General features: G+C 40.1%; 1 protein-coding gene across 2 annotated transcripts in view; it reads right to left on the bottom strand.

Moving 5' to 3' along the window:
- The window catches only part of METTL15 (methyltransferase like 15), a 76,360-nt gene extending 63,882 nt beyond the window's left edge, over nt 1-12,478 (bottom strand). Inside the window, exons 1-2 of one of the 2 annotated variants that reach the window (XM_041485112.1) lie at nt 12,329-12,478; nt 11,129-11,408 (exon numbers count right to left, since the gene is read on the bottom strand). In XM_041485112.1, coding sequence (XP_041341046.1) covers nt 11,129-11,392 — 264 coding nt within the window. In that variant the 5' untranslated portion in view covers nt 11,393-11,408; nt 12,329-12,478. The other variant, XM_041485103.1, reaches the window with a different exon arrangement.
- Between the last annotated feature and the right edge of the window lie 243 nt (nt 12,479-12,721).

The raw sequence follows: 12,721 nt of genomic DNA, 5'->3' as shown, positions 1-12,721 counted from the left end.
GAATTTTGAATTATAACAATTCTACCACTGCACTAAGCAGCAATGGCATTTTCAAGTTTGGCAGTAAAAACAAACATCCAGGAATCCTGGATGAAACATTCTTCTATTGATATTCTCATGGACTTCCAAAAACACGTTAAGATTTCCAAGTAAGACTTCTGTGCCAGGCTATGATGCCAAAGCTGCAAGTGCAGGATCCTGGAACAGGAAAGCTGGGTTCATTGTTCTCAAGTTCTTTGCTCAGAGCAGAAGGTGAGAGTTTTATTTTAGACCTGGAGGAAATGGGAGGAACAGGTAAGTCTCTTGAGGGTTAAAATGAGCATGAATGTTGCAATTAAGAAATAATTTTAAAATAAAGCATGTTTTCTCGAGGCCTATACTAGAACCTACCAATTTCAGTATTTAACATGAGTTTTTAGCAGGTGAAAAAGCTGTAACTCAGAACAGCCACATGTCATCTTCTCACAGTGAAGACAAAGAGGGACAACGTACCTAAGATTGGTACTAGACCCATCAGTTAGGCTCCCAAGCTGCACAAGATGTTAAGTGGTAGGTGTAGGAGTAATTAGGCATTATTTTCTCATGTGTGTTTTCCCTCTTGCAGTTAGTTTCTCTCAGCACAGGTGTTGACTGTGTACTTCCACAAGCCAATTGAACATAGCAACATGGCCCAGAAAAGTGAAACAGAGGAAAAGCCACTTTTTTTTTTCTGATGTGTTAGGGTGTTTAGCTGATGTGCAGAGGTCAGGGAGGGACAGGAGCTCAGGGAGGTGGTGACACAGGGGGAACAGGGACACTGGACCTGTCCCCTTGTCCCCTTCAGTGGCATCACTCCACTGCCTTCGTGCTCAGCTTGGCTCCTCCAGCAAACCCTCAGGAACAATCCGTCACCTCCATTCCCATTTGCTTTCCCAAAGTGGAGTAGCACTGGAAATGGCAATATCCAAGCAGCAACTGAGGAATGCACCCAGCTGGCAGAGGGACACTGGCCTTTGGCCACCTCCTGTGACTCTCAGGAGGTCACCACACCAAGCAGGTAGGTCACACTGTTCCTCTTTTTTTCTGTCTGTAAAAGTCAAACTCTGGATGTGCTTCCCAGACACCCTGTGACCTCACCAGCTGCACGTGGATGTCCCTCCAATGTGCTGCAAAGCTCTCCACCAAAATGCTACCCTCTTGGGAAAACCAGGCAAAGAGGCATTTCTGCTCGGGCACCCAAAGCAGAATTTCAGCATTGCTGCCTCTAAATTCTGCCAAGCAGAAGTAACACTATTGTGCTACTTTACAAGAGAGCTGTAAACACTAATTCTGTGTAATGAATTTGAATTAATCAATCTATAAAGATAATCTGTGGATGATTCAAAGGTTGCAGGGATATAATTCAAGAGACAAAAGCCTAAATTCAAAGCAGAGTTTGAACAGTGAACAGCATGTAAGACATGTCCACGAACATAATAAATATTTAGTTTACTTCTGCAGCTCTGTCTGGCTGTATCTACCTGAACAGGCCAGTGGAAGGAAATTCTCAAAGGACAGAAGCACCATTTTGTCTGGGCCCCTGCACAAAGGCCAGCAGGTTTTACTCCAGATCATTTCCAAGGTCATTTTCTTTTTTTAATATCATCCCTAGAGTACAGTTTGCTTATAAATTCAATGCCAGCAGAGATCAGCATTCAATCCTGCTCAACAATTACCCATGTAAAAAATTCTTCATCAAAAAAGAGAGAAATCAAACAGTATATAAAAACAAAATATACACTATGTATGCTCACTCCCAAACTCATAATAGCAATATTGGTTGTTTTAAACAATGGCATCTATGGAAACTTAAACTGTTTAATCAGATCATGTTTCTAGAACTATTCTAAATCTAGAACTACTTCTGCTAAAGCAAAAATATTGACTAGAAGATGCAGCAATTGGAGATCTTTCTCCTTCTCAGCATGTCAGCCTCCAATGGGAGAAGACTGAGTTTCCTTGGAACCTTCTCCCCTTCTGCTCTGCCAGAAGTGCCCTCTGTTGAATGAACATGACTTCAGTGTAAGCTGAAATACCTGCAGCATCTCCAAGCCATTGAACAAGGACCGCAGACTAAATCTTACAAGTCAAAGCCTGCCTATCCCTGACCAAATCATGTGTCTACAAATTTCCATTACATTTCTCCGTCCTAAGCACTGTTTCTTTGGTTGACTCAAGATGTGACTTAAAATGGGTAAGCATCCTGTGTCCTCCCAATTTAGCTCCAAATTATTTATTGCATCTACCATTATGTCCTACCTAATGCGTGCATACATCAACCACACAGAGTAAAGTTGATATTTTAATTTTTGCATAACGACCTGAGAATTTATCCTCAATTCCCATTAAATACATGAGAATTAAAAGAGTATACTTGTTTTATTTGTCTGACAACAGGTGAGGTTTTAAAATTACATTAAATAAACCTCACCTGTTAAAAACCATTGGCATTGTGAGGCATGATACACAAGTCACTTGTGAAATACACACAAAGATTTGCTAGTAGAGAAATGTACTTTTAGAGAAATGCTGGAAGAGTTGTACTGTTTTTCTAAATGAACTAAGAAACTACGCACATTCAAGTCTCAGAACATTAAAACATACTTTGCTGCTATTCACACAAATAAGAAAAACTACCCTAGAACTAAGAAAATAAGAAGTCAATGAGAGGAAGTTATTCTTGCATTTTTATACTATTTTATTCAAATTTATTAAGAAGCAATATTTAGGCTTCAGCATGCTAATAACCTTTGCTTTCTCTTAGGAGAATTCAAAATATTTTGCAAATAAGTTCTGTAAAGTAAATCAGACATAGCTGTTTTTAAACTAGAGCATTTTGATTTTTAATCATCTGTTCAAAATCAGAAGGGAAAATAATATTACAAATCCAGTGAATCACACACAGTCCACAGACACCTTGCTATGCTGCACTCCCACCCTGAAAAGTTGCAATTTTCATTTGCATTCTGTTACTTCTGTAAGAACTCTGAAAATGAAAGGTGATGTTCTGACGTCATCTGAACGTCAGTCAGTAACAACACGCTGCCATGCTGCAACGTAAAATCCCTTACCAGTAAAAAGGAGTAAAAAAGGAACTTCTGGAAAATGAAAACATCTGCAGCCAGAAGTGGGTAAGGTTACCCTGTAGAGCAAAGCCTCACTACAGGTTTCCCTGCAGGAAACTGGAAAATATTTTAAAACAAATGCAAGGCAAACAAGCTTTATACAAATCTGTAGACCCAGAACCAATAACACACTATGGATGACACCACCATGAAAATTATGAGCAGCTACTGACCTACACAGGCATAATTCCCATCCAAAGCTTGCTCAAGTATAAGAGAGCTGAACTTGTCAGTGAAAATATTATAAAAGGATTAAAAGTATTCTGCAGGATGACATGGCCTACCAGAAAATAAAGTTGATTGAAAACGCGAAAACTTACAGTTCTATATTTTGGTTAATGGTAATATATTACATCAAAAAAACTGGGTTTTTTTCTAGCACCTACGAAAAGGAAAAGATCAAATTAAGTGCAAGCAAAGAAGAATTTTGGTTGCACTCAAAAGGTATCTCCTCTCAGTTCTATACAGTACATGTCTTTCTCCTACATAAAAAGTTATCACTTGTAATTTCAAAAAATAAGGACTGATAGGTAAAACATAACTGGACTAATTTTTCTCCACAAATACTTTTTGACAGACTATGAAATGATAAAAAATTTGTTTACACACCAAGTCTAACAACCTACATCACCAAGAGAATATAAATGAACAGTCGGCATTTTGCAGGAAAACAACCTTCTCAGATCACGTATTAAGTACAATATAAAATGATTTTCCAGCATTGGCCTAGTCAACAATTCAATGCAATGTAAGCATCATTTCCCATTTTTCCCATTCATCCCACTGGCATACTAACAGAGGAGGCTGCTAGATTATACTAGTGTACAGTTAAATAGCTGTACATCACTAAGCTGGCATATCCAAGAATTTCAGTAACTTGCACCATCAACCATCTCTTCATCATTTCACAGACAGGAGGAAAAAAGATTGCTATGAGCACATTTTGCAGCGCCCATCAATCATAACCACTTAATGCCTCAAAAGAATTCCCAATGTATTTTCTTCACAAGGGTTCCATTTTCTGATTACAGCTTAATACAAAACAACACATGAACAGAAGTGAACAGGTTTTGGATGAAAACAAATAAAAATGCATTTTACCTCTGCTCTGCTTTGCATTCCTTACTTATTTTCTAGAGCCCCTTCCCCCTTTCACAAGAGGAAAGAGAAGCAAACAAAAACCACCACCTGCCTCTGCCACCTGCTTTTAGACAGCACTGGCAGACCTTGCCTCACTATGCATTATTTACTTCACTCATTTTCCTAAGAGTAATGTTGTCTGGAATTAGATTTAATGACGTTATGACTCAAACACACCATTATTAACATTTCCATAGGAAATTAAAATTTCAGTGTCTGAATGACTTCAGCTAATCATCAGACTTGACAAGAAAAAGCTGACTTCCTCTGCCACCTCAGAAGAAACTTCTTTCCTCAGTTATATCCAAGGAGATATTTAAAGATGCAATGAAAATTTTACAAAGGCTCAAGTAAAAATCTAATTCTTTATCATTAATGGCTAGCTAACCCCAAAAAAGCCATGGACATGTTTTTGGTAAGCCTTGGCTGCCAGGTTTCTACAGCAATTTCACATTAAATAATTCCATTTTGATACAGAGTCAGCCTGAAACAATATCCATTTATTTCAGGGACATTATGAAAACAGAAAAATTTGTCATTTATTAAAACACAGTTATTAGAAAAGTATTTTCCCAAGATGCTGAGCATCAGCAAACATTGTTGGAATGAAGATAACATGCTCAGAAAGTCTGGGAAAAAGAAAAAATATTTTTAAAAAAAATCAGACCACACCTGTGCATGAACCTTCAGATACCTGTTTAAACAACAAATTTAGTAGCTTAACTTCTTAATCATCTCTTTACCCAGATTCTGTGCAAAACTACTCCCATCAGTATAAAACTCAAAATAAGAAAAAAAAAAACTGCTGATACCTCCCATACTCCACCTGTGATCTTCAATTGCTAGTAATATTCCATGTGACAGAAAAGAAGTCTGCATTTCTGTTTGCAAACTCAAATTCAAATATTTAATAAGAAAGCTTAGCCAAAAGGCTGACTAAAGACACACAGTACTAGATGAGGAGGAAATGAGTAGCTACATATATTAATTATCACCCTTTCTGAGAACACAGCCTCACTCAAGTTAAAATTTAAAGGGCTTAGATTACTTTCTGGTGAATTTTATTAGTTTTCCCCAAGAGGTGCAAAGACTAATGCTGTCACAACAGCAAAGGAGAGCACAGCACAGCGTCATTGCAAGCTGAGTCACCCCAAAGCACTGAATCTTGCTTTATTATAACACAGCATCTTAAACAGCCTCCTGAAGCGCTGCCATTCATTATGTGATAGAGCAGGAACAGCAAACCAACCCAGCACCACCATCAAACCACATCTGCAGAGCTGCTTGCAGCAGGCAGCCCCTGCTCCCTTGCTGGTCTCTGGATATAGCAGCTGCAGGCTTTCCTTCCTCTACTGCCAGAGAAAGATGCAGAACCAAACTGGTGAGAGGTCTTCTGCTTGTGGCTGCTGGTAACATTTAGGTGTGCCTCCAGAGAGCCACGATGCAGCTGGGAAGATGAGGAGGTCAGGCAGATGTGCAAGAACTACAACCTGAACATTCTTTCCTGTGCATCTGTAGCCATCAACTTATTCTTCCTCTCATCCAAGCATTCTAGTTAGTTTTCTCTCTGAAGACCTAATTCTTGAAGGATAAAAAAAAAGTAAAATGTGAAGGGACGTCTTCAGCATGCCTCATTCATATCCTGCCATCACTCAGATCCAAACCCACGGATATTTTTCATTTCCTGGTACCACAGTCTTATCCCTCAGCAGTACCAGCTTCGAAACAGTTATGCTGTGCTCTGAAATAAGTCACAGAGCTGTTTTCAGTCACCTGTCAATATGGAATTTAAGATCTCTGTACTTTTGGAGGGCCCACTACAGCAGTCAGTAAAACGAGCAGACAACTGAAGAGTGTGACCTTCTCTGCCTCCTCAGCTGGCAAGCTGTTCATGAGTATCACTCCTGTCCTGTTCTCTTCCCAGACCCCTTCTGTCCTCTCTCATCTTGGGATGGCACTCACACAGGTGCAGACCCTGTAAAACACATATGACATTTGCTGGCTGTTCAATAACACTCCTTCTCCCTTACCACATTTTATTTCGCCTGCACGTCACAGCAGAGAGCAATTGGTTGTAAGTCAAGGAACTTAAGCAAATGGAGTCTGCTTTTCCAAATGTGCATGTATACACTACCCTTACAAAACCAGACAATATTAGTATTTAAAATCATAATAAATACTTGAAGCAATATCTTTTGCATATCTTAGTCAAAACTATTTTGACTGTGTTTTCCATTTTCATGTACTAACTTCAAATGCTAACTTCACTAAAATCATCCCTCTTAAAGTACGATTTTAGCCAAGTATTTTAAACAGTGCTATCTGATGAGAATCCAGTTAACTAGTTTCCTAGTAGATACATCCAAAAATAAATATACTTTGCATATATATACATTCTATTGCATGGACATTTTGTTACACACTTCCATGCACGGCTGTGATCTGAAGCCTGGTTAGCCTCTTCTGTACATTTACAATATGGACAGGCAGGACATCCGGCAAGGTAAGAGTAACAAAAAATACACAGGAACTACATGATCAACTGAAACAACTCTCAATATGCCCCAGTAACATCCAAGTACCATGGGAAAAAAGTGTGGTTTGGAATTCCCTGAGTATTTTCAGAATTACTCTGTGTTAATTTATTGACTCACAAGTTTCTGTATCTTCCTTTTTTACAACAATCACTACAATGCTCACTGTGCTGCTGACAGAGAAAAATTAGCCATAAATTCTACATATGGAAAGATATTTTCAGCATGCTTCCCACAGAAAAAAAAGTTGTTTCTACAATAAAGAACATTATGCAAATTGATTGCTTTATGTCACCTTACTCATTTTACAAGTCCAGTGAAAAACAGGCTAAAACAATAAAAACTTCTACTATGCCCATGTCTGTAGTGCTTTTCCAAAACAAGTATTTCATCATTTACCTCATGATGCAACTAATATTCCCTTCCAGACTTGGTATTTTGGCTGCATTTTACCAAAAACACTCATACAACTTGAGAAGTCAGAATTAATTTTTCCAGATTCCTTTTTAATTCCTCTTTACTTTGGGCACCCTGCAAAAAGTTCCATTTTGAGCACCTCCAGCATAAAAGGGTCATTCCAGTTAGAAATGACTTGCAGATGGCTTTGGGGGTGCTGTGGTAAGAACCCTGGTCACCAGCAGCACCATGTAACTATTTATACACCACAACACTTGGAAAGCTTTGCCACACAACAGAAGTCCCCTCTGCAGGGTGCTGTACAGAGAAAGGTTATTTTTGCCTTACATTTATACTTGGTACAAGGCCGAAAGGGAATACTGATGTATGGACAAGAATACACAGAAAGTAAGACAACAATTCCAGAACTGACTCTGCTTTCTCCCACCAGCAGTCTCCCTCAGCTTCCTCCAAGTGTCTCCTATTACCTGACTAATTAGCTCTGCAGAAAAGGAGGAAACAACCACGTTCCAGATCAACGTCCAAGAGCAGCAACAGAACCTCCAGGAGGTGAAGCACTGCCTTCAAACCTGAACCCTAGAGCTTTGATGTTTGGATGTGTGAAAATAGTAATTATCCTGAAAACAAAGCAGTATGTACCTGAAAGAGTGAAAGGGGAGCTCATGGCAAAGCTGCATGTTCTCAGGAAATACTTGTCTTTAGAAACCAACACATGATTTCCAAGAAACAGTACATGGACTAACACATGATTTCCAAGACAAAGAGGATACCTCCTTCTTCAATGAATGCCAAGTAGCAAAACCAATCTGAGTAACATCATGGAGAATCAGAGGGCAAATACCCAAAATAAGTCCTGGCTAACTCAAGATGTCAGAAGAGATCTCTTTGGGGAAAATTACCTGCCTTCTTTTTTTATATACAAATAACATCATGAGGTAAAAAGTCATCTACTATTAATGGCTTCTGATAAACCACTTCAACACTGGAGAAAATGGAAAGGTATTCTCACCTCAAGTTTGACCACCTACCATTTAATTCTCAGATACTAAGAAATCCCAGCTTCAAGAACTACCATAAACCAAATAATACTAGCAGAGCTTATGGTATCTTTATTATAGTCACTTCTAGATCATACTCAAACATAGTTAAAATCACTGACATAAAACCAGATGTCATCAGGTTGCAGGCTTTCCCATATAATCTGAGTAGAGCATAATATTTGCTTCTCTTCTAGTTGGAGTTTAAAGTTCATATATAGGAGGATTTGTTTATGCTGGAGCACTATCATTTCCTAGAGCTTTGCAACTCAAAAACCTTTAAGATTCTCATAAGAACAGTTAAAATTTCAGTTTCATCCTCTGGCATTCATACTAGAACTCACTACTATTGAAATGATTTTGCTCAACATTATAGCCACAGTACATGAAAAAGATCCACATCTCTAGTTAAAAGAAATGTGAGCATTGCAAAGGAAAATAATAGGAAAAAGTCGGCTGAAAACTGGGGAAACATACTACTGGATGTCCAAACATTGATTCAAAATAGGTTTGGTTCTTTAAGAGAAAAGAGAATTGTCCAGACAACTGCAAAAACAGTGGTGAGGTATTTGCAAACAACACTCATGGACTGAGAAGATTAAAATGTAATCAATACAGTAAACTTAAAGAGGAAATTACTTATGTGTGGACTTACTGCAACAGACTTTTCATTGAGCAGTGAGGTAGATGGGTAAAATTTAATTGGCAGTCCTTGCTTCAAAGACAGGACTACTACAGGGACTGTGCGAAACAAGGCAATAAAAGAAGATTCAGAGGTAAATGGAAATATTATTGCTCCAACTCCTGACAAACAGACTCCCCAAAGGAGACAGTCAACAAGAATATTCAGTGGGAGGGCACTAACATCTTTATTTCAGTGGTGACTCACTCTTAAGTAACATTTCCTTTCATAAGAACCTCTAGAAAAATGAAAATCCCATTCAGTGACCATAACTATAAGGAGAACATCATCTTTCTAATTAGATTTTTTTTACATTGGTAGCTCCTTGTCTTAAGACACAAGAAGAAATAGAGGCCCAAATCAGCTGTTTTATAACAAAGAATATAACTCTATTAAAGCCGAGCAAAGGAGATCTTTACGTGTGAGGAGAGAATAAAGCAGAAAAAGTGAATTCAAGATCAGAGCACTGCCTTTCCCGCCCACAAAACAAAGTGTTCGTAGACTTACTATCATGACTACGTTCTTAAAAATGTATATTGATATGACACTCCCAGATGACATGCATGTCAGCACAAACTGATGACCACCACTCGGGTTAGTGAGGAGCTGTCTCAACCTGTGTTCATACTTGGACTCACACTAGCAACACTCAGTTGACACACTGCATCCTTTTGCACACTACTTATTTGTCAAGGCTTCAGAAAGTGCTGTGAATACAAAGAGAAAAACAGAAGTGCTGAACAGTTTGCAGCTTTACTCATGCTGAACAGGTTGGGAGTATATTATGAATTCTTTTGTTCGAGGTAAACACACTTGGGCTCTCTTAGAGCAGTCATCAGTGGTTCACGAGCAGCTTAGGAATCTGAAAATCCATGTATACACAGACCTGAAAAAAACCCCCACCCCAATAAGAAGCTATTTTACCACTGTAAATACTGAAATTAGAAAAAGTCTTCTGGGGCAGTAATAGCTACTTTTCACAGTGCATACCCCTGAATAGCTTCTTTTACAAGTTCTGTTGCCAAGTAAGATTTTTCTACATCAACAGACACTGACTTCATCAGGCTGTTCTTATCCAACTAAAAACTTAGCCAACTAGAAAAAATATTTCACATAGCGTATCACAGTTTGTATGTTCATTTAATGCATGAAAATGTCATCATAGTTCTGATATCAGAATAAAACTGAACTCCAAGTTCCTTACATATTTCTCTAATTTAGGTATCTTCAACAGTACAACACATGCAATTAGAGCAATTTGTATGCTAATGTGTATCAACAGTATTTGCATTTTCACATCTTTTTCAAAGACAAAATGATACACTAAACAACACAACAAGATTTGACTGCAAATTTTTGACCACTGAATCCACATCAAACCTGCTCTATCACTTGGCCACAGTTGGATCATGCTGTTCTCAAATAAAAATAAAAGCATACACATACTCTAACCTTTCTACTTTGCCTATTGTTTCAGTCTCTACAGTAAAACAACACACTGATAAGCCTAAACTAGTAAGAGTCTATGAAGCTAACATAAGCACTAAAATCACAGATGAAAGTACCTGAAATGTGAACATTATTTAAGAACTTACATTATTCAAAAAATTTTTTCAAATTCATACTAAAAACACCATTTCCCTGTGCGCCATTTTTTTCAGGACATGTGTAACCATTTACTACCAGAGACACCAAAAGCAAACCACTCCCAGTACCATACCCAAACCAGAAGGCTTGAACCATTCTCCATGCTAAAGAAACTAAATTTTTAAAACCTACATACTTACTATCTCTTATCCAAGAGGAAGAGGGCTCTTCAAAAACTGATGAGATAACCACACATAAGCACTCCCCTCTGAGTCATTAACAATCTTAACAATACACAAGTGCAACTCAGAAAGACAAGTACAAAAGCAACAGAATAGTCAAATACGACAGTTTTAATAAACACCACCTACCTGGGTGGTCTGGGGATTCAGACACACAGACACCAGAATTTTATTAGTTTGAATACAGAGTTTTAATTTGAACTTCAAAACAACTGAGAACCTTTGAAAGATACAGGTGACTGTTTAAGAGCATCCCTTTATTCCTCTAAACAAAAGTCATCCCTATGCTCCATTTTTCTGCTGCACTGTTAATGGATCACAAATGCCAATTACTTGTTTAACTCACCTGACCTGGCTGAGGGGATAAACAATTAACAACCTCCTCCAGCATCACTGGTACATGCAATCTTCCAGAATTACCATTTTCTGTATTTTGAGGCAGCTCTTCAGTTTCACATTTCAGGACAGTTTGTTCCTCTGACTCAGAGTCAGAAAGCTTTTCTGATGAAGAATGGATCCTTCTGACCAAACCAGCCACACTTACTGAGTTCAGTTTCAAGTTACGCAGAAACAAACATTTGCGAACTTGGCACAGATTTTGAGGTAACATTTTGGAGTTGATCAGCCTAGAAGAGCAGATGTTGGGAATTACTTTTAAACAAGTATCTCAAATAGTGTATTTGTTTAAATAACTTAGGAGAAACACTATAGGCAAAGCTATACACACTCCAAACTGGGCAGCTTTATAGATATGTCATGCCAGCAAAACGTTCTCAGAACTTTCAAGATTATCTACAAATCAACTGTGTTCCAGCAGTAAGCAGACTGTTTTCAGTATCAGATTTTAATATAGGCTTGTGTTGAATTTCCCTTGCCAGAGGCTACCAATATTTTGCCTGCATGAGGATATGCTGAGAAAGTTACTCTCCTGATCACTCAGGCTTCAACTGGGCTGTAATTCCCCCACATTAAATGTGCACGTGCCCATCCCTCTAACTCTGGGAGGTTGTTTTGCAGCACACCGCGGTGTGCCTGCAGAGAACGTGTGTATTACCGCGGTGTGCTCCGCACGTGGAGCTCATTTCCTTCCCAGGGCTGCTTTGGGGCTCCCTGGGCACAGCGGGGAGCACACACAGCTGGCCCAGGCGCCCCGAGGGACCCAAGGGAGCCCCAGCCCAGGGGACATCGCGCTCCAGACGGAAAGGGGGGAGAGCACGATTGGGGCACCGGTGTTCCCAGGGGACCATCGATTATCACCGGGGATGGCTCCTGCTCTCCCGGAGACGGGTGCTCCCACGGGAAGGCATTCCTCGTTTGCTCTGCTCGTGTGCACGGCTCCCGCCTCACCTGCTGAACTCTCTCCATCCCCGCCGGGTTCGTGCCCGTTCTCCCGCGCCCTCCCGTCCCGGCCCCTCTGCCGAGGGCGAGCAGCGGCCGAGCCCGGCAGTGCCCCCATCCCTGCCCTGCCCCGGGCAGCGCGAGGGGCTCCGCTCCCGGCCACCTCCTCCCGCACGCCTGCACATCTCCTTCTTCCCAGGGAGCTTACTTGGTGGTTTATTTCATTTATACCGCGCTCGCCTGAAGGGGCAGCGGGCACCGCTGCAGAACCGAAGGCAGCGAGGACAGAAATCCGCCCCGAGGCGCCTTTGGCCAGAGGCGGCCGGAGCAGCGCCCGCGGCCCGCTCCGCGCCAGGCCAGCCCGGTCAACAGGAGGAGAGTGACCCACCGGGACAGCTTTAACGTGATTGCACCCTTGCACATGAAGGCCTGAAAGGACCATCCAATTCCTTGCTCCTAAAAAGCTCCAAAAAGGCAGCTTGTGTAGGAGACAATCTACGTAACATGTAGTTCATTTTAAGGTTGTGCTGGAAAACTAAGATCTTAGGGGTTTTTTTTTGCTGTCTAAGAGCCAGTTTTATAGCCATAATGACAGGGGAAA

The sequence above is a fragment of the Pyrgilauda ruficollis genome, unplaced genomic scaffold (genome assembly GCF_017590135.1).
Source record: "Pyrgilauda ruficollis isolate IOZ18807 unplaced genomic scaffold, ASM1759013v1 scaffold118, whole genome shotgun sequence".
NCBI lineage: Eukaryota > Metazoa > Chordata > Aves > Passeriformes > Passeridae > Pyrgilauda > Pyrgilauda ruficollis.
The sequence above is the reverse complement of the archived record's forward strand: the minus strand, read 5'-3'. Positions and strand labels throughout refer to the sequence as shown.